This window comes from Phoenix dactylifera, chromosome 18, assembly GCF_051530095.1.
Source record: "Phoenix dactylifera cultivar Ajwa chromosome 18, Ajwa_hap1_PhDact_Kaust_v1.1, whole genome shotgun sequence".
Taxonomy (NCBI): domain Eukaryota; kingdom Viridiplantae; phylum Streptophyta; class Magnoliopsida; order Arecales; family Arecaceae; genus Phoenix; species Phoenix dactylifera.
In genome coordinates this window covers 12,453,555-12,480,749 of record NC_143207.1, presented here as the reverse complement: position 1 = coordinate 12,480,749, position 27,195 = coordinate 12,453,555, and the positions used below count along the sequence as shown (strand labels likewise).

The following is a 27,195-nucleotide window of genomic DNA, read 5'->3' as shown; positions in this document are numbered from 1 at the left end:
AGGGCAACCTAGAAAATGTTCTAGCTAGGATGGGAAGCTATCAATTAGAGTTTATTTAATCAAAAGAAAAGCTAAGAATGTTGTTGGGTGCTTGGCCTAATGGTCTTCAACTCATTATTCTCCTCAATCTCGAGGAATATTGGTTTTGGATCTTGTTCGGTACTCTAGGGTTATAAGTTGCTACTACTAATTGATAGGCATGATACCATTCTTGGTAGTGATTGCAACACAGTTTGTGTGACATTGAGAATTCACAACAATGTTCGCGAAATTGATACTGGAGGGGGTACTGGTCGGCGATCAATTTGGCATGGTATGGGTCTATACCATGCTGTTCTGGGTGTACCTTCACAGGAAGAGCCAAAGAGGGGGGGAGAGGGAGAAGGGGAGAGAGAGAAAAAGAGAGAGGTAGGGAGGGAGAGGGAGGGGAGGAAGGGAGGGAGAGGGCCGAGAGGCCTTCGTTGTCAAGGGGGAGAGAGAGAAAGGGAGGGAGATAGAGAGGGGAAGAAAGAGAGACTTACCAGGGCATGTTGATAGTGGCATCATCATTAAGTTGTCAGGGATGGAGGTTGAGGAGCAGCTCAATGATATTGAAGGAGGCGATTGGGCGAGGATGGAGGCTTTAATAAAACCAAACCAAACCATCCGAATCGTGTCGGTAGCCGACCAGTTGGTTCGATACGTGTTCGTCCTTTCCTGTCCACCTAAAAATATGCTAGACAGATCGTTGTTAGAACCGACGAACAAAAGTTAAATTTAATTTACTCTTACCTGTTCTACTCGAAGAATAGTGGTTGTAAGAGGTCGATCCACAGGGAGGCGATTGGAGTTGCTTAAAAATTAGAACGTTCACTCGGATTTGAAATCGATTTTTGAATGATAAAAGGAAAACATTATCTTGAGGATGTTGAATGATTCCCTGGACTACCAGAGAATGTTTTCTAATTGAAATTAACAGAAAGACAGTTACTTAAATTTGAAAAGCATTTATTTAATTAATCAAAGAAGAGTTTTTTTTGCATAAATTAAAATGGATGAAAACAGTGCTTAGGGAGATTGAAGCCTGGAACATAGACTGCATAACATAAAACAAACTGCAGGAATTAAACTTAACCTGAAACATGAATTGCATATAAGAAAAATTAAAAGATTTCATAAAAAAAAAACAGAAATTAACTCGAACCTAGAACAGGGATTGCATGAAAGAAATTTTTCTAGATTTCATAAAAAGAAGACTGATTACAAATAAAAGTGGAGATTAGAGGCCTAATACTCCCCTATTTTGCAAATAAAATAAAGAAAAGAAAATAAAGAAAAAAAATCACTTCTCTTTCTCTCCCATTCCCACGGTGGGCTTCCAACATAAAATAACTTTTTATGTTCTTCTTCTTCCCAAGAACAGAGCACCCCTGTTCTTGAAAAACAGCCGACTCCTTCTTTGGTTCCCACCCCAAACGAGCACACCCTCCCCTTGGCCTTCCCCTTCTCTTTTATAGCCGCGGGGTCACTTGGAATTTGGGGAGGAATCACCGGTCATCCGAGATGCTGGGAAGGAGGAGGAGATGGCGGGCGGATTGCTCCGGACGACTTCCCTCTTTGGCCACGGACGCGAGATCGCCGGACGCCTGATGCGGAAGGTGGGGACGGCTGGGATTCGGATCGCAGAAGGGAGGTGCGGACTTCCTTCTTCGGGCGCTGCTGGGATCACGGCTTGCATCACGGGGCTCCGGGAGGTGGATCAAGAGCGACTGGGATTGGATGCGGAAGGTGGGGACGCGCTGAAATGGAAGAAAATTTGGGCATTTTCACCGCGTGAAGAACGCGGTTGCTGGGACGTGCCGGCTATGAGATGCATCTGATACGCGGGCGTTGCTGCTGCTGATGGTGTGGAGGATTGGGACGCATGCGGAAGGCACGGATGGAAGGTTCACCGTGTGATACACTGGGGATCTAATCGCGAGATCCTTGGGAAAGAGCTGCTGGTTGATCCGGTTGGGACGCGGCATGGACTGGCACGCTGAAGAAGAAGATCACGGAAGAGCTGGGATTTTGATCGCGTAAGGAAGGAGACGCATGCGGAAGGTGGGGACGCGGGCTGGTGACACGTCTGATACGCGGAAGGCTTGCTGGAGCGTGGCTGAAACGGGCGAGAGAGCCGCTGGAAGGAAGAAGAATGGTGAATCATCAAAACAAATTTCCGTAGCACTGTTCATATGAACAGTATTTTTACGTAACACTGTTCATATGAACAGTTTCATCTCAAATACTGTTCATATGAACAGTGTTTTCACGGAACACTGTTCATATGAACAGTGATTTCAGGAATGAATAGTAATTTCGGGAATAAATAGTAATTTCAGCTATTGTTTATGGGATTGGAGGTTAAAAAGTTCTTTTTCTTTGTGATGAAGTGAGAGTGGGAATCTTTATTCCGGAAGAGTGCACGTGCTAATCCGGAAAGGAGGGAATGCGAGGATCACTGGAGGATCGCACGCGGGCTCGGATGTTTGGGAGCAATTGTGCTCGATCAGATCATGGCAGGATTGGGCCCGCATCGTTTGAAGTGTGGGGAACGAGCTGATTAGGCTTACTTGCATAAATAAAACATTAATTAGTTAATTTTATTATTAATAATTAGCTAAAATACTAATTAAAATGGTCTGATGATTGCACTTTTGTGCTCTCATCACACCCCCCAACCAGCTTATTGCTAGTCTCTAGCAATTTAGTGCGACAATGATAAAATGAGAGTGCAAAAAGTTTTATTTATTATATATATATAAATATACATGAACTAAGATAAATACTCACTTTCGTAGAGCATTATGATTGCACTTAGCACGTGCAACAAGCCGTTAAACCCCTAGGTTACCCTAGTGGACGAGTGTTGTCTCGTGAGGGTTTGCAGTGAAGTTACCCACAAACTTCAATCCCAAAATAAAATTTGGTTTATGAAATGAAAGTCTAATTTCAAGTAAATAACTGATAAGAATCTCAAAAGCACACAAGGCTTTAATTACTAAGTAGCCCAAATTCTAGGTTAGTATGCAATTTAAGTTGAAGTTATTAAGTTTTCTGCTAGGGAGTTGTAATACTTATTTATACTTGAGTGCTTAGTGAAGTCTAGACCATGCACCAGCTAAGGTTTCGGATCTCCAAAATATCGCTAATATTAGTAGTTTCCAAGAATTGGTCGGACAAGACCTATTTGCTGATTCAAAATCATCTTATCTGCAGGACTTCGAGAGCTGTGGATGTTTACTTTAATACCTCATGGGCTTTATCTGTAATATTCCAGTTTACTCGAATTTTTACAACGACGGCTTTCACACTATTGTCTTTCTTAAGGTCAATATACACATTTTTTTTTCATCATTTTTTTTTGTTTTTTTTTGTTTTTTTTTGTTTTTTTTTCGTTAAAGAGAAATGATAGTGTATATATTGTGCACTTTTACTCCTGTGATGATTCCTCCATGTAGCGAGCAATTAGTCGACAATTCTCACACCAGTTGGCATGAGGTGTCGGGCATCAAGACTCCCCTACGGACCTATGCTCGGGTTCCTCATCACAAGCCCGCTGACCATTGTCAATAGGTAGCCCTTTTCGATGCACCTGACTAAATCCACCAAATAGTTTTTTTTTTTTTTGAACTTTTTTTTTTTAATAAAAGATATTTACATGTTGGGTTGCCTCCCAAGAGCGCTAAGTTTTATGTCTTCAGCCAGACAAAATGTAAATCTCCCTTTTTTTTTAACCATTATCTAAGAATGGTTTTGGACAAGTTCGATGAAGAACAGTCGGCTGCTGACGATCTATGCTCATAAGGGGAACAGAACTAAGAGGCGCATGCTTGACCCCTTCCTCGGAATGGGCAAGGTAAGCTTCTAAAGGGTCCTTATTATAAGTTTGTAAGAAAGTCTCCTGAACCAGACTTTCAATCATGTCAACTTCATTGATTTCTTTGTCGTCTGGTGGTTGTTTACTTATGTTGAAGACATTAAGCTCGACTTTCATGTTGCCAAAAGATAACTTCAGCATCCCATTTCGACAGTTGATCACAGCATTTGCTGTGGCTAAGAAAGGTCTACCTAAAATTATAGGTGTGTGACTGTCTGGATGTATTGCAGGTTCAGTCTCAAGGATAACGAAGTCCACAGGATAGTAAAACTCATTTACTTTCACTATTACATCCTCTACAATCCCCTTGGGGTACTTCACTGTCCTATCTGCTAAGGAAAGGGTAATATTTGTAGGCTTTAATTCTCCCAAACCTAATTTTTGGTACACATAGTAGGGAAGTAGGTTTACACTGGCTCCTAAATCTAATAGAGCTCTCTGGATGATCGTCTCTCCTATTTTTATTTCAATAGTTGGGCAACCAGGGTCTTTGAATTTCGGGGCAATCTGTTGTTGAATGAGAGATGAGGCTTGTGCAGCCATAACAGCTTGCTTAGGAATACTTGTTTTTCTTTTGACCGTGGTGAGGTCTTTCAAGAATTTTGTATAGGAGGGAATTTGTCGTATGGCATCGAGGAAAGGTATATTTATTTGAACAGTTTTAAAGACTTCCATTATTTCATCAAAGTTAGATTGTTTCTTGGAGTCCCGAAGTCTACTAGGAAAGGGAACCTTAGGTTTGTATATTTCTATGGGTTCTTCCTTTTTGTCTGATTTATCCTGTTCTTGACCCTTCTTCTGAATAGGATTCTTATCGGATTCAGTTTTATTTTCTTTTTCATGTTCAGGAAGTTGGACTTTATTGTCCACTTGCTTGCCAGACCTTAAAGTGGTAATTGCCTGGACTTCATAGGTCGGATTTCCATTAGAATTGATTTGATACTGACCTATCTGACCTTGATTTTGTTGTTTACTAGGGTTAGGCACTGGTTGACTAGGTAGTTCTTCTCTCTTCCTATCCCCTAGAGAGTTAGCTATTTGGCTCAGACTAACCTCAAGTTTTGCAATTGCTTGCGCATGGAATTGGTTAGTCTGGGCTTGGGCTGTATTGGTCTGTTGTTGTTGCTTGATAAAATCTTGTTGTTGTTTCATCATATTAGCCATCATGGTTTCTAATTGTGAAGGTTGCTGTGGGATAGGGGCATTATAAGGCGGTACAGATGGAACCAAAGGTTGGTTCATTTGTGGTGGACCTATCCTGGGAAAGTTGTTCTGAAAACCTGGTGGACCACCTTGATGCTGAATAGGTTCATTTTGCTTGTATGAGAAATTTGGGTGGAACCTATTATCAGGGTGATAAACTGGGCTGAACGAGTTGGGAGTGGGCTTCTTAAAGGCACTATATGAATTTAGAGCATTTGCTTGCTCGGCCTTTATGGTGGGCAGATTAGGGCAGCACTCCACTAGATGCTCAGGACTGTTACACAAAACACACAAACTATATGACTCGTGATCCACTTTCATGACGGGATTTGACTCTTTGTATGAACTCGAACTAGTGGAAACAGTGAAAGCATCAAACTTTTTACTTAAGTTGTTCATTCCAGTCACTAGGTTGGACATAACATTTTTGAGTTCTGGGTCTGTTTTCATTTCATAATTACCTAGTTTTCTAGACCCGAACTCATCTCTATTTACTTCCTCACCATAGCTACTCCAATTTTGGGCGTTCTCGGCTAAGTCAACAAGAAATTCATAGGCTTGATCCGGGGTTTGGTTCATGAACCTACCCTTGTGCATGGACTCAATCATGTTTCTATGTGCCGGAGTTAGTCCTTTGTAAAAGAAATGTACTAGATCAGCCTTGTCAAGCCCATGGTGCGGGCACTTGACTAACAGATCATGGAATCTTTCCCAAAGTTGGAAAAATTCCTCCTCAGATTTTCCTCTAAAAGTTCTGATGGCATCCTTAATTTTTTCAGTTTTTACCATGGGATAGAACTTAGCCATGAACTTCCTAGACAACTGTTCCCATGATGTGATGGAATTTGAAGCAAGGGAATACAGCCATGCAGCAGCACGATCTTCTAAAGTCATGGGAAACAATCTTAATTTAATACCCTCTTCATCTAAGTTTTGATTTCTAAATGTTTGACAGATTGTCAAAAACTTGTTTAGATGAATATAGGGTTGTTCACTCTCGAACCCATGAAACTTGGGTAACATGTTTATTATTGCAGCCCGAATTTCAAATTGGGCTGCATTATTTATTGGCAATACTATACATGTAGGCGGACTAGCGGATGCAGGAGCGAATAATTCATTCAGGGTTCTAATATGTTCACCCATTGTAGAGATCGACGGTTGGTTTACAGTTCGCAGGTTATGATGAAAAGTTCTGTCAATCTCAGGATCAAATGGGGTTAACTTATCCCTTAATGACCTTCTACCATGCATACATTTTCCACAACTTAATTAGACTCAAAATTATTTACTTTTTTTTTTAAACGAAATCCTAAAAGATAAGAAGAAGGGCTAGACCAAGATGACCACAATCAACACCACACAATAATTTGACCCTATTAATTTTAGAGCTAAGTGAGGTTTAGTAGCTTCTTAAATCTAGTTGCATAGAGACTTATCAGGTTAAAAAAGTTCCTGAAATTCTCTTTAGATTAGACAGCTCCTAATCTCCCTTTCAGATTAAGCTTGAGCTTACCAGTTAAGTGATCCAATAACCAGTGACCAGAAAAGTTCCGGGGTGTGCAGTGGTGCCAGAAGGGATATACCGATACCACAATACCCGTAACAGTTCTCACTATTGTAAAACTTTCCTAGACATCACCAATTACTAAATTCTCACTGGAGTGGCTTTCAGCTGCTTCTTTCCAAGAGCCTAATTGAGCTCGAAAACCCTAAGGCCAACGTCTAATTTGATTTTAATTTAATTTGGCTTAGGATAAATATGCAAGGTGGTGATTTTTGGGCTAAGGACAGGTAATGACTTCCCGACCTTATCTTTTTAATGGGTTTTGCCCTTAATTACTTTATGCAAATGCTTAATACTAAATGCAGCAAATAATCAATATTTTTTTTTTAAAGTTTATGCAATGTCATTAGGTTGTATTGATTAAATGAGCAATCAATAAATTTTTTTTTTATTTTTTTTATAATTTTTTATTTTTATTTATTATTATTTTTTATTATTTTTTTTATATATAGCAATAACTTGAATGTAAACTAAACACAATTCTTATGCGTCAGTCAATCTCCGAATGTCCGTTGAATAAGCTCTGGAGATTACTCCGTGAGGAGTCCCAATAGAGGTATGATCACCTCGGGGGATTGCGCCTTATCAATTACTAGCAAAAATAATATAGATTTTTTTTTTTTAATTTTTTTTTGAATTTTTTTAATATATTTTTTAAATTTAAATTTAAATTTCAAATTTCGAATTTCAGAATTCAAATTTTGAATTTAAATTTTTGAATTTTTGAATTTTGAAATATTTTTTATATTTTATTATTTATTTATTTATTTATTTATTTTTTTTTTTTTTGAAATTTTTTTTTCGAATTTCAAATTTCAGAATTTAATAACTACGAAATTATTAACTAAAAATAATCAAAATAATAAAAATAAAAACTTACTACCGGAGTGCGTTCACTCCGGGCATCCAAAATCCAATTTGATCTTCGTGATCGTTCTTGCTTCTCGATTTGTCTCCCCGGCAACGGCGCCAAAAATTTTGTTCGTCCTTTTCTGTCCACCTAAAAATATGCTAGACAGATCGTTGTTAGAACCGACGAACAAAAGTTAAATTTAATTTACTCTTACCTGTTCTACTCGAAGAATAGTGGTTGTAAGAGGTCGATCCACAGGGAGGCGATTGGAGTTGCTTAAAAATTAGAACGTTCACTCGGATTTGAAATCGATTTTTGAATGATAAAAGGAAAACATTATCTTGAGGATGTTGAATGATTCCCTGGACTACCAGAGAATGTTTTCTAATTGAAATTAACAGAAAGACAGTTACTTAAATTTGAAAAGCATTTATTTAATTAATCAAAGAAGAGTTTTTTTTGCATAAATTAAAATGGATGAAAACAGTGCTTAGGGAGATTGAAGCCTGGAACATAGACTGCATAACATAAAACAAACTGCAGGAATTAAACTTAACCTGAAACATGAATTGCATATAAGAAAAATTAAAAGATTTCATAAAAAAAAAAACAGAAATTAACTCGAACCTAGAACAGGGATTGCATGAAAGAAATTTTTCTAGATTTCATAAAAAGAAGACTGATTACAAATAAAAGTGGAGATTAGAGGCCTAATACTCCCCTATTTTGCAAATAAAATAAAGAAAAGAAAATAAAGAAAAAAAATCACTTCTCTTTCTCTCCCATTCCCACGGTGGGCTTCCAACATAAAATAACTTTTTATGTTCTTCTTCTTCCCAAGAACAGAGCACCCCTGTTCTTGAAAAACAGCCGACTCCTTCTTTGGTTCCCACCCCAAACGAGCACACCCTCCCCTTGGCCTTCCCCTTCTCTTTTATAGCCACGGGGTCACTTGGAATTTGGGGAGGAATCACCGGTCATCCGAGATGCTGGGAAGGAGGAGGAGATGGCGGGCGGATTGCTCCGGACGATTTCCCTCTTTGGCCACGGACGCGAGATCGTCGGACGCCTGATGCGGAAGGTGGGGACGGCTGGGATTCGGATCGCAGAAGGGAGGTGCGGACTTCCTTCTTCGGGCGCTGCTGGGATCACGGCTTGCATCACGGGGCTCCGGGAGGTGGATCAAGAGCGACTGGGATTGGATGCGGAAGGTGGGGACGCGCTGAAATGGAAGAAAATTTGGGCATTTTCACCGCGTGAAGAACGCGGTTGCTGGGACGTGCCGGCTATGAGATGCATCTGATACGCGGGCGTTGCTGCTGCTGATGGTGTGGAGGATTGGGACGCATGCGGAAGGCACGGATGGAAGGTTCACCGTGTGATACACTGGGGATCTAATCGCGAGATCCTTGGGAAAGAGCTGCTGGTTGATCCGGTTGGGACGCGGCATGGACTGGCACGCTGAAGAAGAAGATCACGGAAGAGCTGGGATTTTGATCGCGTAAGGAAGGAGACGCATGCGGAAGGTGGGGACGCGGGCTGGTGACACGTCTGATACGCGGAAGGCTTGCTGGAGCGTGGCTGAAACGGGCGAGAGAGCCGCTGGAAGGAAGAAGAATGGTGAATCATCAAAACAAATTTCCGTAGCACTGTTCATATGAACAGTATTTTTACGTAACACTGTTCATATGAACAGTTTCATCTCAAATACTGTTCATATGAACAGTGTTTTCACGGAACACTGTTCATATGAACAGTGATTTCAGGAATGAATAGTAATTTCGGGAATAAATAGTAATTTCAGCTATTGTTTATGGGATTGGAGGTTAAAAAGTTCTTTTTCTTTGTGATGAAGTGAGAGTGGGAATCTTTATTCCGGAAGAGTGCACGTGCTAATCCGGAAAGGAGGGAATGCGAGGATCACTGGAGGATCGCACGCGGGCTCGGATGTTTGGGAGCAATTGTGCTCGATCAGATCATGGCAGGATTGGGCCCGCATCGTTTGAAGTGTGGGGAACGAGCTGATTAGGCTTACTTGCATAAATAAAACATTAATTAGTTAATTTTATTATTAATAATTAGCTAAAATACTAATTAAAATGGTCTGATGATTGCACTTTTGTGCTCTCATCAATACGCTCTGAACTAGCCGGTTCGGCATGGTTCGTTGAACCTTGCTTCACAACATGATGCTTAAGTGTGGTAGAAACTAGTGCTTAGCAAAAAGGGTTAAGTCTCAAGGGTGTTTAGATGCCATAGATTTTGATAATATGGATCTATCAAAGATGCTTATCGTGGAATGGGTGTTTCTTGTAGGGTTGCTTGATGTGCCCATGGTAGTCAAGTTGAATTGTCAAATATGTAGATGGCCCAGGATTAGCTATGCTAAAGATATGTTGGGTAGTCCTATGTGCACAAAAAGCAGGAGTCTTTCTCTAATGTGTGTGTGTGTTGGGGGTAGGGGGAGGAGGTTTAAGCGATGCTAAAGATATGTAGATCAATTGTGGGAGTCTATTAGTAGACGTTCAAAAAGTTTCTCAAGGCAAAATTCTAGGGCGGTTATTTGACATTTCTCCTAATGACTGGATCCCAACCATCCATCAAATACTTTTTACTCTTGAATCACAACTATCAATGAGACGCATAATCTACTTCTTTGCATTGCATAGACTCTCACTTCATTAGATGATGGAGTGGTAGCTGTCCTTGATATATGTCATAAAGGATTCACCCTCTTGTTGCATGATATTTCATAGATTGATGGGATCAAAATTGTTAATCAATTATTACTTGATTGTTTGAGGGGATTACAAATATTATCAATTACTATTTCCCTTTAACTGGTTATGTGTCTGATACTGTAGCATCTATCGAGTAGTGTTTCGCTTGTTGATGGTAGCAAGGTTGTCCGTAAAATGCTCTTTCCTCTTTAAATCAACCACTTGTACTGCAACTGTCAAATAACATATCATCAAGGGGGTTATAGTCAATTAGTCATCCATCAAATATTCCTTCTCCATGAGTCAGTCATGTGTGTTATATGTGTCAAATACTTGTGAATATAGTTCATATTCTGAGTTTATAATACCAGCCTTGCGTACCCCAAAAGTCATCATTTTGCTAATTTTACTGAAAAGTTATGAAGGTACTTCAACTTTGCATTGCTTGGAAAATGTTAATGGAATCTGAGTGATCTGGAGGAGGGGAAGTCTCCAAGGTTGCGAAATTGAGGTTAATTTTTGGGGGAGGAGGGGGGGGGGGGGGGGGGGCGAGTGGGAGCTTTTAATTCGCCAAGATTTTTCTCATATGGAAAACTATGATTTTACAAAGTTGGAATTGGCTTAAGTAGCAGGAGAATGGAGCCAGAATTTTAATGGATGTCCCTATTGCTTCATAGGTTGCTATGCTGAGGCTTATTTTTCTTGCATCTAAAAATGTATTTTGATTTCTTTTTTCTGTGCTGAGGAAGTTTTATAGTGCTTGTACCAAGGACCAACGCAAGACATGGGGAAATTCGGGAATTGACATGGATGCCAACTTCCTAGGATGGATTTCTTGAGGTAGGCCAAGTTGAAGTTGGTTCATTAAGTTCTTGTTTATCAAAGGAATAATTAAATTTGATATCCAAATGCAGATTTGTAGATCAGAAGTTTTTTGAAGCTCCCATTGTCCACTGATTTTATTTTCTAGTGAAAGGTCTTAGTTGGGGCAAATTTGCTTAGGGCTTGTTTGGTGTTGCTTCTATTTTTCAAAAATGAAGCCAGACCTAGGTTTTCTAGCTTCTCATAGAAGCACTTTTTGGACTTTTTCATCTTGTTGAAGCATTTTTAAGGTACCATTACCAAATACTTTTTTTAAGAAATGTTTTCTTTTTTTTTTCTTTGCTTTATTTTATTATTTTTTTTAAAGATTAGGAGGAGCTAATCCCCACCTACCCACCCCACTCTAAAGGACTGACTGCAACTCGAATCAAGCACTCGCCCCCTTGCCCAAGTGGCAACCAGTGATACCATTTGAGCAAACATTTTTTTTTTCTTTTAAAAGTTACAAAGTGCTTTATTAAGCAGCATCAAACACACCCTTAAATTAGGAAATGGATGAAGTGTGCAAGCTTCGCCGTAAATAGATAAGAGTGTCGTACGGTCTTGCTATTTTCTTTCTCAATGTTGGTTTGGGAGAACTTGTAGTTGCGTACAAACACTATGCCTTGCCTCAATAATATCTTTAGGCTTTAGCTTGTTTTAAAGCTGAGCTGGTTTAGGTTGGTAAATAGATCTTGAATTTAGTTGGAACTTCACCCCCAAAAATTGTTTGTGATATATCGTTGTTAAAAGTGAAAATCATGTGGATGAAAAGAAGAAAATTTCAGAACACACTTGAGCCCTTGCAGTTGGAAAACAGGCTATCTTATTATAGGTTAACTGCCAAAAATTAAAATTACAAACTATTAAAGGAATTGATGAACTTTTAACTGAGAAATGCCATTTGGTACAGACATTTTAATTTATAGGTATGACTTTTGTCAAGTTTGAGGACCATAACTCTTTTTTCTTTTCCCTCCTTTTTACCTATTATGTCCACTGGATTTATTATATTTTAACAATACTGATTTCGTTGCCTTGGGGACATGGGGGCAGCCCACACCCTCCATGAGTGATGTGTTCCCCCTAAATCAGCTAGGACTTGCGGGAGTATATCTGGTGGTAATAAACATATGTGCATTGAATTTTTCTTTCATTTTAATATCCTGACTGTTGAAGAAGTCCTGCTTTGTTAGTCTACTGCCAGGTATCATGCAAATTGAGATTGTTGTGAGATAGCTGATGAATCCTATACTCATAAAACAAAAATAACCAAGAATCTTCGTAGTAGTTTATACTGTTTGTTTTTGATTGCTTAATGTATCCTACTATACTATCTTCTCTTATCTTATTTGCATAGATTAATAAATCCTTTTGCTCCATATGTTAAACCTTATCTCATTTTTTAGCTTTCTGCTTCCTTTGTCTTAACTACCATTCTGGTAGGATCCAGTATTGTTGTCTAACTGTGCTGAGACGCGTGTTTTATCCTGTGGCATTCATTTACTTAAGCAACTAGTGAAAATTGCTGGTCAGGGCTTTTAACAAAAAAAAAAAAAAACAATAGATGATTGTCTTTCAGACATCTGATGAGGCCCATGAATGAAACTTATAACAAGCATTGATAGAGATTATGGATTGATTTTGAACTTTTCATGGACATCGTTTGCCAAAAATGGTACTAGATCCTTATTAATTTTGTTTCATATGTACCCACTTCCCCCTCGACTAAAGTTGATCATTTTGACTCAAACAATTTTATATCTTGCCTGTTAAAATTAGAACTTTTTTCAGGTTTGTACAGCTCAGGTTACAATAGATAATGCTGATTACCATGTCTATGGGATACTATCCATACTTCTATTAAAGTAAAAGATTTTTCTTATCATTTATTCCATAGTTATTGACTTTATACTTACAGAGGAACTTCCAGACAATTGGAGTGATGCACCTGATATACTACAGTTGCGTTTGTTAGACCGTTCTTTTATTTTTCCTGGTAAGTACATTTTTCAAACTATTCTTTCTCAGCTGATTCCATTACATCCAAAAGACTTTTTTGGTTGGGATCTGATCTGTTTCCATCCCAGGTGAACAGATTCATATACTGGTATGCTTATCAGCAGCAAAGCAGGACACAGAAATCATTACTCCATTTAGAGTTGCGGCAGTGATGTCTAAAAATGGTAAATCTAGTCAGAATGGAAACCAGCAGACCAAAATTGTAGGAATTAAATCCAGGGATGCCAATGGCACACATGAAGAAACTGTTCATCAAAATATAAAAGACAATGGAGAAACTATATCAACTGGAAACGAGATGACGCCTAGACGAGTTATCTCTGCAACCAAATCTCTCCTTAGGATGGAAGATCATAAGCAACAGACTGAAAATTTGTTGGAAAGATTTAGAAATTCAAATTTCTTTGTTCGAATTGCCCAGCTGGATGAACCACTTTGGTCTAAGAGAAATGTGGCAGAACAATCCTCAGTGAATTCTGAGATGGCAGGGGAAAGATTCCAATCAATTGGAGGATCATTGAACATGTCAACGAGCCTTCTTAATGCAGTTGTTGACAAGGGAAATTTTGGTGGTAATACATCTGGTGGACTGGCTCGAGACACTGTCAAATGCTACTCCCTGCGCAATGGTGACATAGTGGTATGTTTGAGAGAGTTTTCTATTTTTATGCATTTTATAATCAAGAGACTAGATAACATTCTTTTAATTTATAGTAACCACATATCATTTGCTCGTTACATTTTTCTTCTTCCAAATTCTTCCATTGGTTCTCTAAATGTTTGTATTTTAATACTTCTCATGAATAATGGCAGTATGAGGACATTGCCACCCAAAATTATGTGGCATGCCAAACTTGTGTTAACTTGTGTTCATGATGCTGATTGTTCTTTAGATTGTGACTGAAGATATAGCTTACGTTATATTCCTATTTGTTTTTTCTTGAAGATAAACATCATCAAAACTTTTGTAATAAAATACTTTTTTTGAGTAAATATTGTTAGTAATTAATAACTAGGGCATAAACTTTCTTTGTGGTGTATGTTGTTTTTGTATGCCATTTTTACTCTTAAATAACAAGTGCATACAAAGTTGCAAACACTTGTGTGATATGTATTTGTATTCCATTTTCACTCTTAAATAACAAGTGCATGCAAGTTGCAAAAACTCGTGTGGGTCCCCCTGCATGTAAATATGTGTTATAGTTCTTAATTTTGAGAAATTTGACTTCCACATTAACATTGCATCTTTGTGTTCCCTTCACCTATTACATTAAATGTAGTTAAATACTTAAATCTGTTATTCGACAAGGCACTTTGCATGTTAACGGTCTAAGGTCGAAATCTCTAATCTTTAATAAAGGTAATTGTTCCACCAATATTTTTCTACTCTGTGCTGCAATTCTTTTACTTCTCTAGAAATTCTTTTATTCTTTTTAACATAATCAAGAAAAAATGGGACTCTGTTTCACTTTGACTTTTTGGTCTATGATTTGTGCTAAGTGGTTAACAATTAAAAATCCCATATTCCCATATGAAACCTTGTTATCTTCCACTTTCATCTAGAACCTTTCCAAGTTTAGGAAATTTTTTGATGGTCGCTGCCTGAAAGGCAAAGTGTGAAGTTGAATGGTGACTTATGAGGCAGGTTTCTTGACCCACTGGGTTTCATGACTGGCCCTACTCTTGCCATAAGTTCCTTGGCCAAGACTTTGAAGCCAATTCCTAAAAGTTGATAGCTATTCATAAAGATCTGTTTAATCCTTCTTTGAGCCTTTTTGGGCTAGAGTTTTACTCTACAGCTGACTTTATTTTTCCAAGAGAAAGGTTAATATGGTAGTAAGATATGATTGGATGAAGCACTTCCATAATTCTGAGTTCAACTTCAATGCTTTTCAAAATGTGGATTTATGATCTGGATTTAATCAGAATTATTTTTTGACTTGATCACTGGTTTGAGGTACCATGGTACAGCAGTACAGGGTCGTACTGATAAAGTATTGGTAGGGTATGTATGCCCCTCCATCTGCTCATGGTTGGCCAACACAGGGTGGTGCAGCGTGCAATACAAGGCAGGATAGATTGCAGTACAGCCAGTGGTTTGAACCTTTCTCAGCATATTGTTTATGCAATGGTGTAAGTAATTAAATTGAATAATATAAGTATGTGTGTTATTTATAATGCATGGGCTAATGGGAACAATTTAGAGGCATAGTGACAATACACAGTAACAATTTAATGCAAAAAGGAGGTGCACATGGGGTATTTATAATGTTCTAGGGCCCCTTATAATGAATTAGGACTCATGGGTGCCTCTAGAATCTGGCTTAAAGATGAACAACAACAAGAATCTAGAATCTAGAACTAGTCTCATGCCATAAGGGTGAAAGGCGACTTCTTGAGACATCTAATGACTAATGGCATCATAACTGTTAAGTGTCAACCCTTCTAATGACATAAGGTTGCCATTAGATGACTCCTTAGCCAAATAGGACTCAAATGCACAGTTTATGATCTCATTGCATGGTTTCTGCCATTAGAATATACAGACTTGGCACCATTGTCACAATTTAGGATTTTCAGCCATATCTTTCTCATTCAATCTCCGATTGATGTGATTCAAGCTGCCTTGGAAAGCTAACTAGATGCCGGACACAATGAAGATGGTCCTATTGAAAATTTTTGTGTGGTGATGCCCTGGAGTTGCTAATACTTACGTCATCTACCAATATTGCAAAAGTTTTAGCTCTTGAGGTACTTGCGAGCCAAGTGCTACCATATGGTCATGCTTGGCCATCATTTAAGGCTTCCTAGAGGTGACCATGGTTCTTTCTTACAGATTGTTTGCCTTTAGCATGAATCTCGAGGGAGGGTTATTGTCGGCCTGCATCAGCCTGCTTTTCCGTTTCTTTGTTTCTAAGTATTCACATAGTTTTTTTCTTTTTTTTATTTATTTAAAAATGCTAGCTAGTATGTAGATAAATAATTGTGATATAATATTTTGAATGTGCAAGTGTAGATAGTAAGGATCATGTGATTTTTTTTCAAAGAGAATCATAGCAAAGAAGACAGTAGTGTGATTTCTACACATTGTTAAATACAGATACCACTATAGGTCTATACTTAGTAAGAGCACAATAGAAGAGGAACTATGGATCCATTAGATAAATTTGAAGTTCTGAAGTCGTGAAAACTTAGAAAAGGATGGAGAAGGAAGAGGTGTTAGGACTACATGGGTTATATAGTTAATTGGGTTATTTAGTTAAGATAAGGTGCCAATAATTGAAGGTGATTTTTGGTATATGAAGAGGGTAATGGAACAAAGAGAAATGACATGGATGCTGTCCAATTAATCTATCTTTATGCCGCAAAGATAAACCATGGAAATTATTTATTGGTTATGTAAACTTTTGATATTGTACATGCACAAACAAGGAGATCGCTTTTGTATTACAATATAATAAACTGCATATGAAGAGCTTTTCTAATGATCTCAGTAGTCAGTACCTTAGTTTCATTTATTATTGGTAGTTTTGTTGGATATATAATTTCTTGCTATGATAACATATGGTACAATTAATAAGGTTTGGCTAAGCATAAGCAAAGTTCAAGAGTTCTTGAAACTATATTATACTTTTCATGATAGAGAAATAAAAGATTTATAAAGGAGTAATGGAAACAGGCAAACCAAAGGTGCTTATTTGTGATCACTAACTACTTGTATGAAGGAATGGTGACATATGTACATGCGTGTCTATGCACACACACGCGGACATGTTTCCAATGGTAGCAAAACTACTCTAAATTGTTAATCTAAAGCATGTGTTTGCCTACACTTGCCATAGATGAACTAATTGTTCATATTCAAAAGAATTTGCACACAGAATAGGCACTGCCCCAGCTAATGTGCAGGTTCAGCAAGTCACCTGTCCAACTGCCAGGTCAATTGGTTGAACTGAGAAGATCTATATATATATCTGTGCTATATATTATGGAAGCTCCAAACATGACTGCCCATCATCGGTTCGTTCAGCTCACCTTGGTGACCACATACATAAGGTGGAAAAGAGAAGATCAGAAAATGAAACGGGATGTGGGAGGGGAGTGGGGGATGATAGACTCTAGTCTGTCTGTAACTAGGACCCTGTCTAGGAAACCTGACAACTTGCAGAGGAAAAAAGATAAAAAAAGGTAGTCCAACACACTGATTGGAGGAAAGAACATGGACTTTATGTTCCCTCTTCATGTGCATTGCATGTGCTGAATACCAGTATCTAAAAAATTAAGCCATGCAATCTATCCTCAGCAATTTGAAGTTTTTGAGCAGAGGTGCTGTCATGTGAGACTGTGAGAGATATAGAGGAGCTATGAGTACGTCTGGTACTCATGATCCTGTTAATCTCAGATAAGAGGTTCCACTAATAAGGTGATTTCTTTCTCATCCATAATACGTCTGGGTACTCATGATCCTGTTAATATCAGATAAGAGGTTCCACTAATAAGGTGATTTCTTTCTCATCCATAATACGTCGGGTACTCATGATCCTGTTAATCTCAGATGAGAGGTTCCACTAATAAAGTGATTTTTTTCTTATCCATAAGACATAATAGGCACAATGAATTCCATGAGTCCAATGATTATGAACCATTGCTCAAAATTTATTTCTATACTATATGAAGCATCCTCGTAGAATTTTTCCAAAAAAAAGTGTCATTAAAATGTATTTTTCTTCTCAAACTTACTTCTATAATACAGTACTAGAATACCAATCCAAGCCTCTTAACACAAATACTAAAGTGCCCTTTAAGATGGTCTGCATTGTTTTTATGATAACTCACTGTTGATATTCGTTGAATGCCAATGGCTTCCTTCAGCATTATCTTCCGATAAAATATTATTTTTATGTTTTATGTGAAAAAATTCTCGGATAACCATATACTACTGATTTATCATGCTTGTTTTTGTCTGCTGGAAGGATGCAGGTTCTTTTACAGGTGAATGTTGGAATTGGCATTATAAAAGACCCTGTTCTTGAGATTCTTCAATTTGAGAAGGACCAAGCTAGCAACTCTGTTTCTGAGAACCTCAGTAGCTCACCTGTTCCGAATAGTGAGGATCCATGTCACGACCTGCTTAGATGGTTGCTCCCCTTGGATCGCACTCTACCTCCTTCGCGTCCATTATCACCTCCTTTAAGCTCAAGTATATCTCAGAAAACAAATTTATCGTCTAGTTCACAAATTTTTTCGTTTGGTCATTTTAGAAGCTACTCCATGCCTTCACTTCCTCAAGTTACCGGACCACCTTCATCTGCTGTTCCTCCTTCCAACTCAAGACCAGCATTTGATCTTGAAGATTTTGACCGCTTTTCACCAGAGAAACAAATAAGAAGTCGAGATATGGGAAATGCAGGGATTTTATCATTTCGAGGTGTTTCTTTAGAGCCAGAACGGTTTTCTGTTCGCTGTGGGCTGGAAGGCATATACTTACCAGGCAGGAGGTGGCGGAGAAAACTTGAAATCATTCAACCATTGGAAATCCGTTCTTTTGCTGCTGAGTGCATTACAGAGGATTTTATCTGTGTCCAAATAAAGGTATAAGTACTTATTTTTTTTACTATATCAAATTAATTTGTTTATGATCCTCATTTGAAAGCAATATATTCTTTGTTTTGTCTAGGAAGTGTTTGTTACTTTTTCAAATGCTGCAACCGATCTTAACAGGCTAGCATTTATATTTTGTTATGCAGAATGTGATGCCAGCCCATATACCAGATTCTATTATTTTTTTGGATGCAATAACTGTTGTCTTTGAGGAGGCTTCAAAAGAAGGTCCATCTGTATCCCTACCAGTTGCATGTACTGAGACAGGAAATGGTCATAGCTTACCCAATCTTGCCCTCAGGTTGGTGTTCGATACTCTTGCTGTTATCCAGTGTGGTATTCCTGCTTTTATTTTTATACATAAATATGTACGTATGTATGTACATTTGACAAACTCATACAGAATCTAAGTTTATTGCTACCTTGAGTGGCAACTCTGCATTGATCCTTTTTTTGGAAGGGCAAGGAACGCAATAGCCCACCCATTTATAACTCTGTATTGACTTGAAGATGTGTTTCAGTATCCGATGCTGGCATGAAGCATAAAAAGATTCTGGGGAACCCTATGTGCTAATACATACACACAATTAATTGATAATGATGAAATGCATAATATAATCTAAATATAGGAAACAAAAAGAACTATAGCTTAGATAAGTGAAATATTTATAGAACTTGCTGGATATACCAAGAATTTGGATATCTAGATTTGAATGCAGGGCATGTGCATTAAAAGCTCATTGCGTACTGAATGATTTTCACTTGCTGGATTTTATTAAGAAGTTGGTTAACTAAATCTTGTAATCTACCAATTACATATACCTAGAAGAACTGCCACTCAAATCTTGGATACCAGATTAGTGACTTATGTATTATATTTTTTATTCACGTGCCTTTTTGTAATGCTATTTAGCCATATACCTCTGGAGCTAATATGATGCATGTAGATGTGGATATCGTGAATGCTGCTTGGAAAATTTAGACATAAGCTATGCATATAAAAGTCATACTTGGTAAATCCAATATTTTATCAAATTGGAAATTTACAATATTATTTTCTTGGAAGATATATTTATAATTTCATTTTAAGTACAGTCACTTGTATCAGACATTAATGAAGACAATTTGTGTAAGCATCCCTTAAATTGTCACCCACACCTCAGAAAATTTACTAGTTTTGCATCTATGCTTGTTCTCATGAGTATGTACCTGTGCAGGAGGGGCGAGGAACATTCTTTCATTCTCAAACCAGCAACTACACTGAACAGAGATTTTAGGGGCAATGGTGAGACAAACTCTATGCAACCACATTCAAAGATGGGTACCATGGTGCCAAATGTGCATATGATATCAAGAAGTGCAGATCAGTATGCAATTCTAGTATCATGTCGCTGCAACTATACTGGTAATATCTTTATACTGTTGGAAATCAATTGCTTTCTATAAGCATTTATGCTATTAGTTTGACTTCTAACCTGTAATTTCTTTTGCAATAGAATCAAAACTATTTTTCAAGCAGCTGACAGATTGGCGACCCCGCATTGCAAGAGATCTCATGATCACTGTAGCACCAGAATCATATCAACAAACTATTAGAGCAAATGCAAAAGCACCCCACCTTCCTGTTCAGGTTTCTCCTGCATTTTCTGAGTGTTGGTCCATTAGCAATATGGAGAAACATATAATTACAGGACATATGAATGTGTTCTCTAATGAATGTAATCTCTTGTGATTTTTTTCAGGTGTTAACTCTAAAAGCTACTAATTTAACATCTGAAGATCTTACACTAACTGTTCTTGCTCCAGAATCATCTACTTCTTCACCTACAGTTTTATCCTTGAACTCTTCACCAAAAGCCCCAATGGACCCTTTTATTAGTTTTCATGAGTATATGGGAAGGATGGGTGGGGATAAACTTGGAATCAGGACGCATAGGCTGAGTTCAATGCCTGCCTCAACAGAATCTCAAAAAGTGAGTGATAGTGGTGGAATAAGATCAAGCTCCCTTGAGCACTGGACTGATTCAATGTCTCATGTGATTTCAAGTAATGACTCAGGCTGTACACATCTATGGTTGCAGAGCACAGTGCCTCTAGGGTAATAAAATATTCAAATTGTTCTATACCCAAAACTAGTAAATATATAGCTCTTGGATAAATAACTGAGATCTTTATTCTCCATGATCAACTAGATGTGTTCCTGCACATTCGAACGCTACAGTCAAGCTTGAGTTACTTCCATTAACTGATGGGATAGTTACACTTGATACACTTCAAATAGCTGTCAAGGAGAAAGGTATTGCTCTGCATAATTTTGAAAATTCATTTTTTCCCCAACTCTTTTTCAGAATTTTTGGTGTTCTCACATAATCTTCATTGGAATTAAAAATTTATATATCTTTTGTGAATTTGAATGAATGCCCAACATGTTCAAGTTAGTGATCCAGAATCCTAAGGACATATTAAGTGATACAATGTTGCCTATTTTTATAAATTAATATCAAGAAATGATTAAAAAAAAGAAAGATGAAGAGAGAAAAGAGGAAGAAGAGATTGGCTTAATAGAGGGGAACCTCATGTAGGTTCACAAGAAGCATGTAAAGAATATATTTTTTTTGAATGGTTGGTTATGATGTATATGGTTATATGTGATAATCCCTTCTGTCCACCCTCCAACCCCACATTTTTTTCCTTTTCTTTTCTTTTTTTAATCTCTATGAGTGTTTGTTGATCTGCCCATACTATCTCTGTCTTATTAGGAGATTAATGCTGTCTATTTTCTTAAGTTAATGTCAAGAAATAATAAAAAGGACAAACACAAAAAAGGAAAAAGGGAAGAAGATATTGACTTCATGAAGGGGAATCACAAACAGGTGAACACGAACCAAGTGAAGAAAATATTTTTTTCGTTTTGAGCAGTTGGCTATGATGTATATAATAGGGGAAATAATCATCTCCCCACCCCACCCCACCCCACCCCACCCCACCTCCACTTTTCTTCCTTCGCTTGGTCTCTGTGTCTTTATGTACTATTTCCATCTTAACAGGAGTTGCAATGACTTCTATTTTTTTAACTTAATGGCAAGAAATGATAAAAAAAAGAAACATACGAGAAAAAAAAAAGTAAAAGGGAGAAGAGATTGACTTTTGGTTAGTTGGTTATGATGTATATAGTTGTGGAAATACCCATCATCCTCACCTTTCTTCCCTTTTTTGTGTCTGTGAAGTCTGTTGATCTGTCCATTCTGTTTCCATCTTATTCTGTACCTGCCACCATGGTTTGTTCTCGTGGCAACTCATGCGTACAAAGTTCACTGTAAGTTGAATCTTTCTACTTCATTCAAAATCATCCAATGTAACATATTTTGCTTAATATTCTTTAATAAGTTGCACGTGGCATACAACTTAACTAAATTTCCAACTCAATCTCAATTTTAAATTGTTGGTCAAATGCTTATCATATCACAATCACCCTTGACATTGTGGCTTGCAGGTTCATTTCTCGTTTTTGTATATTTACTTTATTCTTGGGCATCACTATGCTTTTGCAAGTATTCCAGGTCTGTTTGGATGCTGGAAGATCTTATCAGAGAAATAAGATCTTATAGGCATGTTCTTTTCTTTTAAAACTACATATGAAACGAATGTCTCATCAAGAGCTCATGGCAGAAAGCAGCGGTCAGCAACAGATAATCCCTTATTTTTAGGCATATTTAATCCCTTTTTCGAGGTGATTTAGCTTCTCTCTTAAAAATTGGGATTAGTTGTTGCTCGGCTTCTCCAATTTCTGGGTGTCACCTCCATCCATATATCTTTAGAACATAAGTCCCTGTCAGAAGCTCTTAGTGGACTAATAAGATGTTCTGGCATCCAAAAAGGCCCTTAATGCTTCATGTTATTCAACATATCACTGTATCAGTTAATATACCAAATCAACAGTGTCCCAAACACCCAATATTTTCTATACCGTAGTATTTCATCTCTCTTATCCCTGAAGGTTTTCTTTTTTCTAATCTTTTTTTTTTTACTTGAGTTATTTGGCTTGAAACTGGATGTAAATCATACTGACCAAACAAATAAGAAAGTTTGGAAATTATCCTCAAGTTGTGGGTGCTCTCATTTTTCCTGAAGTGTCAAATATCATGATAGATATGCGATGTTTTATGTACAGTGGATGTTTCTGCGAACAAGTTGCTTTGCTTGCCAAAACTGATAGTTCTCTATTTTCGGAACGACTAACTTTTCCTGACATATTCCGTTGGAAACTTTATAATGTGTAATTATTCACTTTTATTATGCTTCATGTTTTTGTTTATGTATACTCAAAGAAACTCCCTTGTCTGTTTCACTGCTATCATTTAAGAAACTCTACACATTTGAAAATGGGGAATTTTTGTTTCATATTAAAAAATTTCAGGTGCTATTTGGAGGTTTTCTTAGTGGTTGGTTACATATTTGGTAGAGCATGTTTTTCAAATAAAACTGACTTAGCACCAAGTGGACATGCATCTAATTATAATCTGAGGTGCACCAGAATGAATCACTTCTGCACTTCAAAACACAGTTGAGCATACTTGGATATAATGGAAAGTTGAATCTAGTTTTGTCTGATAAGTTCATTTGATATATGATATAAATAATTATTCATGATGTCTATGTATTTTCTGTGTAGATATTATATATCCTTTTCAGTTAAGTACTACAGTTTGACTGGGTCAAGATTGTCTTGGTATACCAGTCCAGCATGAGGTTTTTTATACATTTAAAAGCAATTAACTGAACTTCATTGTTGCTGCACTTACTTTAAGAAAGAACCTGGTTTGAATTTTAATATATATTGGAATTTTGAATTTTAAAAGACCTATATTGACTAAAATGTATATAAGTAGATGAATGAATGATGTTCATTTATCCACTGGATGCCATTTTGAACTACAAAAACTGTTTTCTGATGAGATAGTCTTATAGTTTCTGTTTAGTTCCCGGTGATTGTGGTAGATTGAGAAATTAAATATATATTTTCTATTTAATCCCAGTGATAAATTTTCATGAGCTGGTTTTTGACATAGCAGGTCTGACATATATCCCAGAGTACTCATTGAAGATATATGCGACTTCCAGCATTGCAACAGGGATTTTGTAGTGCACGTTAAACCTGCTGTATCCTGTTATTCAGTTATCTCAGTCATCTTGGTGGATCAAAATGTTGCCTGCTAGGTTTTGTATGATATTGGATGGATGGAGGTTCATACCAACAAGATTATTAGCGCTAAATGATTTCATTTCTGCCTATTTGAGGACCAATGTGGGCCGAAGGGTGCACGTATTATTTTCACATTCATAGCTGATGCCTTCGGTTCTAATTTCTGAGCTGATGACAAGGTTTCTGATGTGCCATGTGAACAAAGACCTGCATTCATGTTGTACTCTATCAACCACTTTATAATGCCCAGTCAGATCTCCCATATTTGGGAATGCCATAATTGTATTTTGTTCCGGTCAATTAATTTGTGATTGTTCTTCAATCTCGGAATAAATTTGAAGATCATGTGGGTGCCATTTACTTTTTTTTTCATGTCCAGAGTTCTCCCTAGTTTTGCTTGTAGCATTTGTTTTACCATAACATATGTTGAATTCCTTTCTATAGTTATGTACAAACGTGTGAATCATCTCACATAGTCGCATGGGATGCTGGCTTGTTCTTAGCAGGGATACCAGGTGTGAGCTCAAGGCTCTGAAAATTTTGGTAAGTTGATGCAATATGAGTCCTGCCATTTTGGGTCCCAAAGTCATAATGAAAACACTCTTATTCAACACAAATTTTAAACCCAATTACTTTTTAATTGCTACAAGTTTGCAGAGCCAATAAAGAAACCACAGTGATCTTTAAATGAGGGAATTTGAGTATGTACTACTGTTATGTGGGATGCACCATCCTTACTCTAGTAACAGAAAGCCAATCATGATGAATATGTGTAAAAGCCTGTAAATCAGTAAAGAAAGTTTTAATAATTATAGAGATGCCTTTCGACATTGCAAGCCATCTTTGTCAATATGGCCGCTGTAATGGTGGCTATGCTTTTGTTCATCTTACCATCCACTGCTGCTTAATCGTGCAAAGAAATCTGGGAAAAAATGCTCCTTGACGTCATGCAGTAGGGTAGATTCAGAGTCAATCTAATTGCGGAGTCTTGAATATTTTGTTTTCTACATTCAAATATTGGAAATTTCTATGTATTTCAATTTAAAGAATCCTAGAGATTAAGCCACAGTTGACAACAAATGTCGTCTTCATTATTGCTTCCAAAATTTTTGTTGCAATGGGCATATATAGAACATATGCACTAGATTTTTATCTTTGGCTCTACAGGGAGGGCAAGTCCCCCATTTAGCAGCCTGAGGCCAAGTCACAAAACATTAGTAGCCTTAAAGCATAGATAAAATCGATGAAAATGTGATTGTAAATTAGTTCAAAAAATTTATTGTAAAAATATAGGTACCTGAGTTAGTTGTTAGGTTCATACCGGACATTGCCGAACCCTGTAACAGTATTAGAGGATCCCTGAAAAAATTAGAAGGATTACTCAATAATAAATTTAAACACAACTTGGTTTCAAGAAAGATGAAAAAATTATTTAATACCTGACTCAGTAATTTGTAAATGATATGTTAGGATTCCATAGATATGCATTTAGAGTTATTTGGAAGTAATTTGATCAACTTGTCTATATATATATTTTTTTTAATAATTAAAGCATCTATATGCCATACCTGATTAGTTAAAGGGAATAATCTATTCATATTTCTTGTTGTCATGCTAGAAAATGGTAGAAACTGCATGAATACATGAAATATTATTAATATAGATATAGACTCGAATAATGAAATCAACTATTCAAAACAAACATGATTTTGAAAGCTAATCACCATTGTCGACCAAATTGATTAAATGTTGGACGCATAGCATGTGAAACTTGCAAATATGAACCTATCCATAAAATCAAATCAGTAAAAAATAAGTACACACACAAAAAAAAAAATGCTATTCATTACTTACATGACATTTCATTGCTTGGTTGTCATATGGTGGATAACGCTATATTACGGAAAACACTATTTATACTTTTCACTTCTATATGTTGATGTAATGTTAGCAGAAAAAGTATTAGTACTAATTGTTGGACATCACTTGCCCCAAGTTCATATAATTTATTAAGCCATTTATTCTCCCATATATTCGGTTCTTTCACTATTTTTTTTCCAAGTTTGATCAAACTCTTGCATAGGCTCACAACCATGCAAGAGTTTGGAAATACTTAGGTCCCATTTGGGGAGCTTTTGGAGGACCAAAAAGCAATTTTTGGCCTCCAAAAGTACTTTTGGATGAAAAATGATGCTTGGTAAAAAGTTCGGAAAGCTATTTTAGCTTTTCTAGAAAGCTAATAACAGCTTTTTGGAAAAAGCTCCATTTTGGAACTTTTCGAAAAAGCTATTTTGAGCTTTATCGGAAGGCTATTTTTTTGACCAAAATACTCATAATAAAATATAACAATTACATACTTTGTCCCTTTATAAACTTAAAAATTTGCTGGAGCCCTAACGAGGAACTCTAGCCGTGGATCAGACTCCCTTCCGTGCAAGAAAAGGTATTCTTGACTCCCTAGTCATAGATTAGACCTAAAAATTAATTTACACCTTTTTTTATAATTATAATATTTTTATACCTTTATTATTTTGTTATACTATAAATATAATATTATATTACATTATATCATAATACATTAATATGTTATGTTAAATAATTTAATATTATATTATATTATGAAAAATTAATTTATGCTAATAATTATAATACTTTATACCTTTATTATTGTATTATACTATAAATATAATATAATATTACATTATATCATAATACATTAATATGTTATGTTAAATAATTTAATATTATATTATATTATGGAAAATTAATTTATGCTAATAATTATAATATTTTATACTTTTATTATTGTATTATACTATAAATATAATATTATATTACATTATATCATAATACATTAATATGTTATGTTAAATAATTTAATATTATGTTATATTATGAGAAATTAATGTATGCTAATAATTATAATATTTTGTATCTTTATTATTGTATTATACTATAAATATAATGTTATATTACATTATATTATAATACATTGATATGTTATGTTAAATAATTTAATATTATATTAAATTATTATGCTATAGTATATAATGCTATATCATTATATTATAATAATATTATATTACATTATAGTAATATTATACTATATCATATATTTATGTATTAATATATGCTATATTTTATTATGCTTTGTTGTATAATACTATGTAATGTCCTTTATGATAATTTTGTCATACAAAAGTACTTTTTCAGTTTGTTACCAAATATATGTTAAAGTGCCACAATACTTTTTTGGAAGCTTTTTCC

General features: G+C 36.5%; 1 protein-coding gene across 5 annotated transcripts in view; it reads left to right on the top strand.

The window, feature by feature from the left end:
* LOC103718451 (uncharacterized) overlaps nt 1-24,394 on the top strand; it is a 31,813-nt gene extending 7,419 nt beyond the window's left edge. The window contains exons 2-11 of one of the 5 annotated variants that reach the window (XM_088714020.2): nt 10,991-11,081; nt 13,024-13,101; nt 13,201-13,764; nt 18,105-18,716; nt 18,872-19,026; nt 19,943-20,130; nt 20,222-20,355; nt 20,468-20,823; nt 20,918-21,021; nt 23,798-24,394. In XM_088714020.2, the coding sequence (XP_088570146.2) occupies nt 13,276-13,764; nt 18,105-18,716; nt 18,872-19,026; nt 19,943-20,130; nt 20,222-20,355; nt 20,468-20,823; nt 20,918-21,021; nt 23,798-23,868 (2,109 nt within the window). In that variant the 5' untranslated portion in view covers nt 10,991-11,081; nt 13,024-13,101; nt 13,201-13,275 and the 3' untranslated portion in view covers nt 23,869-24,394. Of the gene's footprint in view, nt 1-10,990; nt 11,082-13,002; nt 13,102-13,192; nt 13,765-18,104; nt 18,717-18,871; nt 19,027-19,942; nt 20,131-20,221; nt 20,356-20,467; nt 20,824-20,917; nt 21,022-23,797 lie in introns of all 5 variants that reach the window. The other 4 variants (XM_088714019.2, XM_008807282.6, XM_088714018.2 and 1 more) reach the window with 4 other exon arrangements.
* The last annotated feature ends 2,801 nt before the right edge of the window (nt 24,395-27,195 follow it).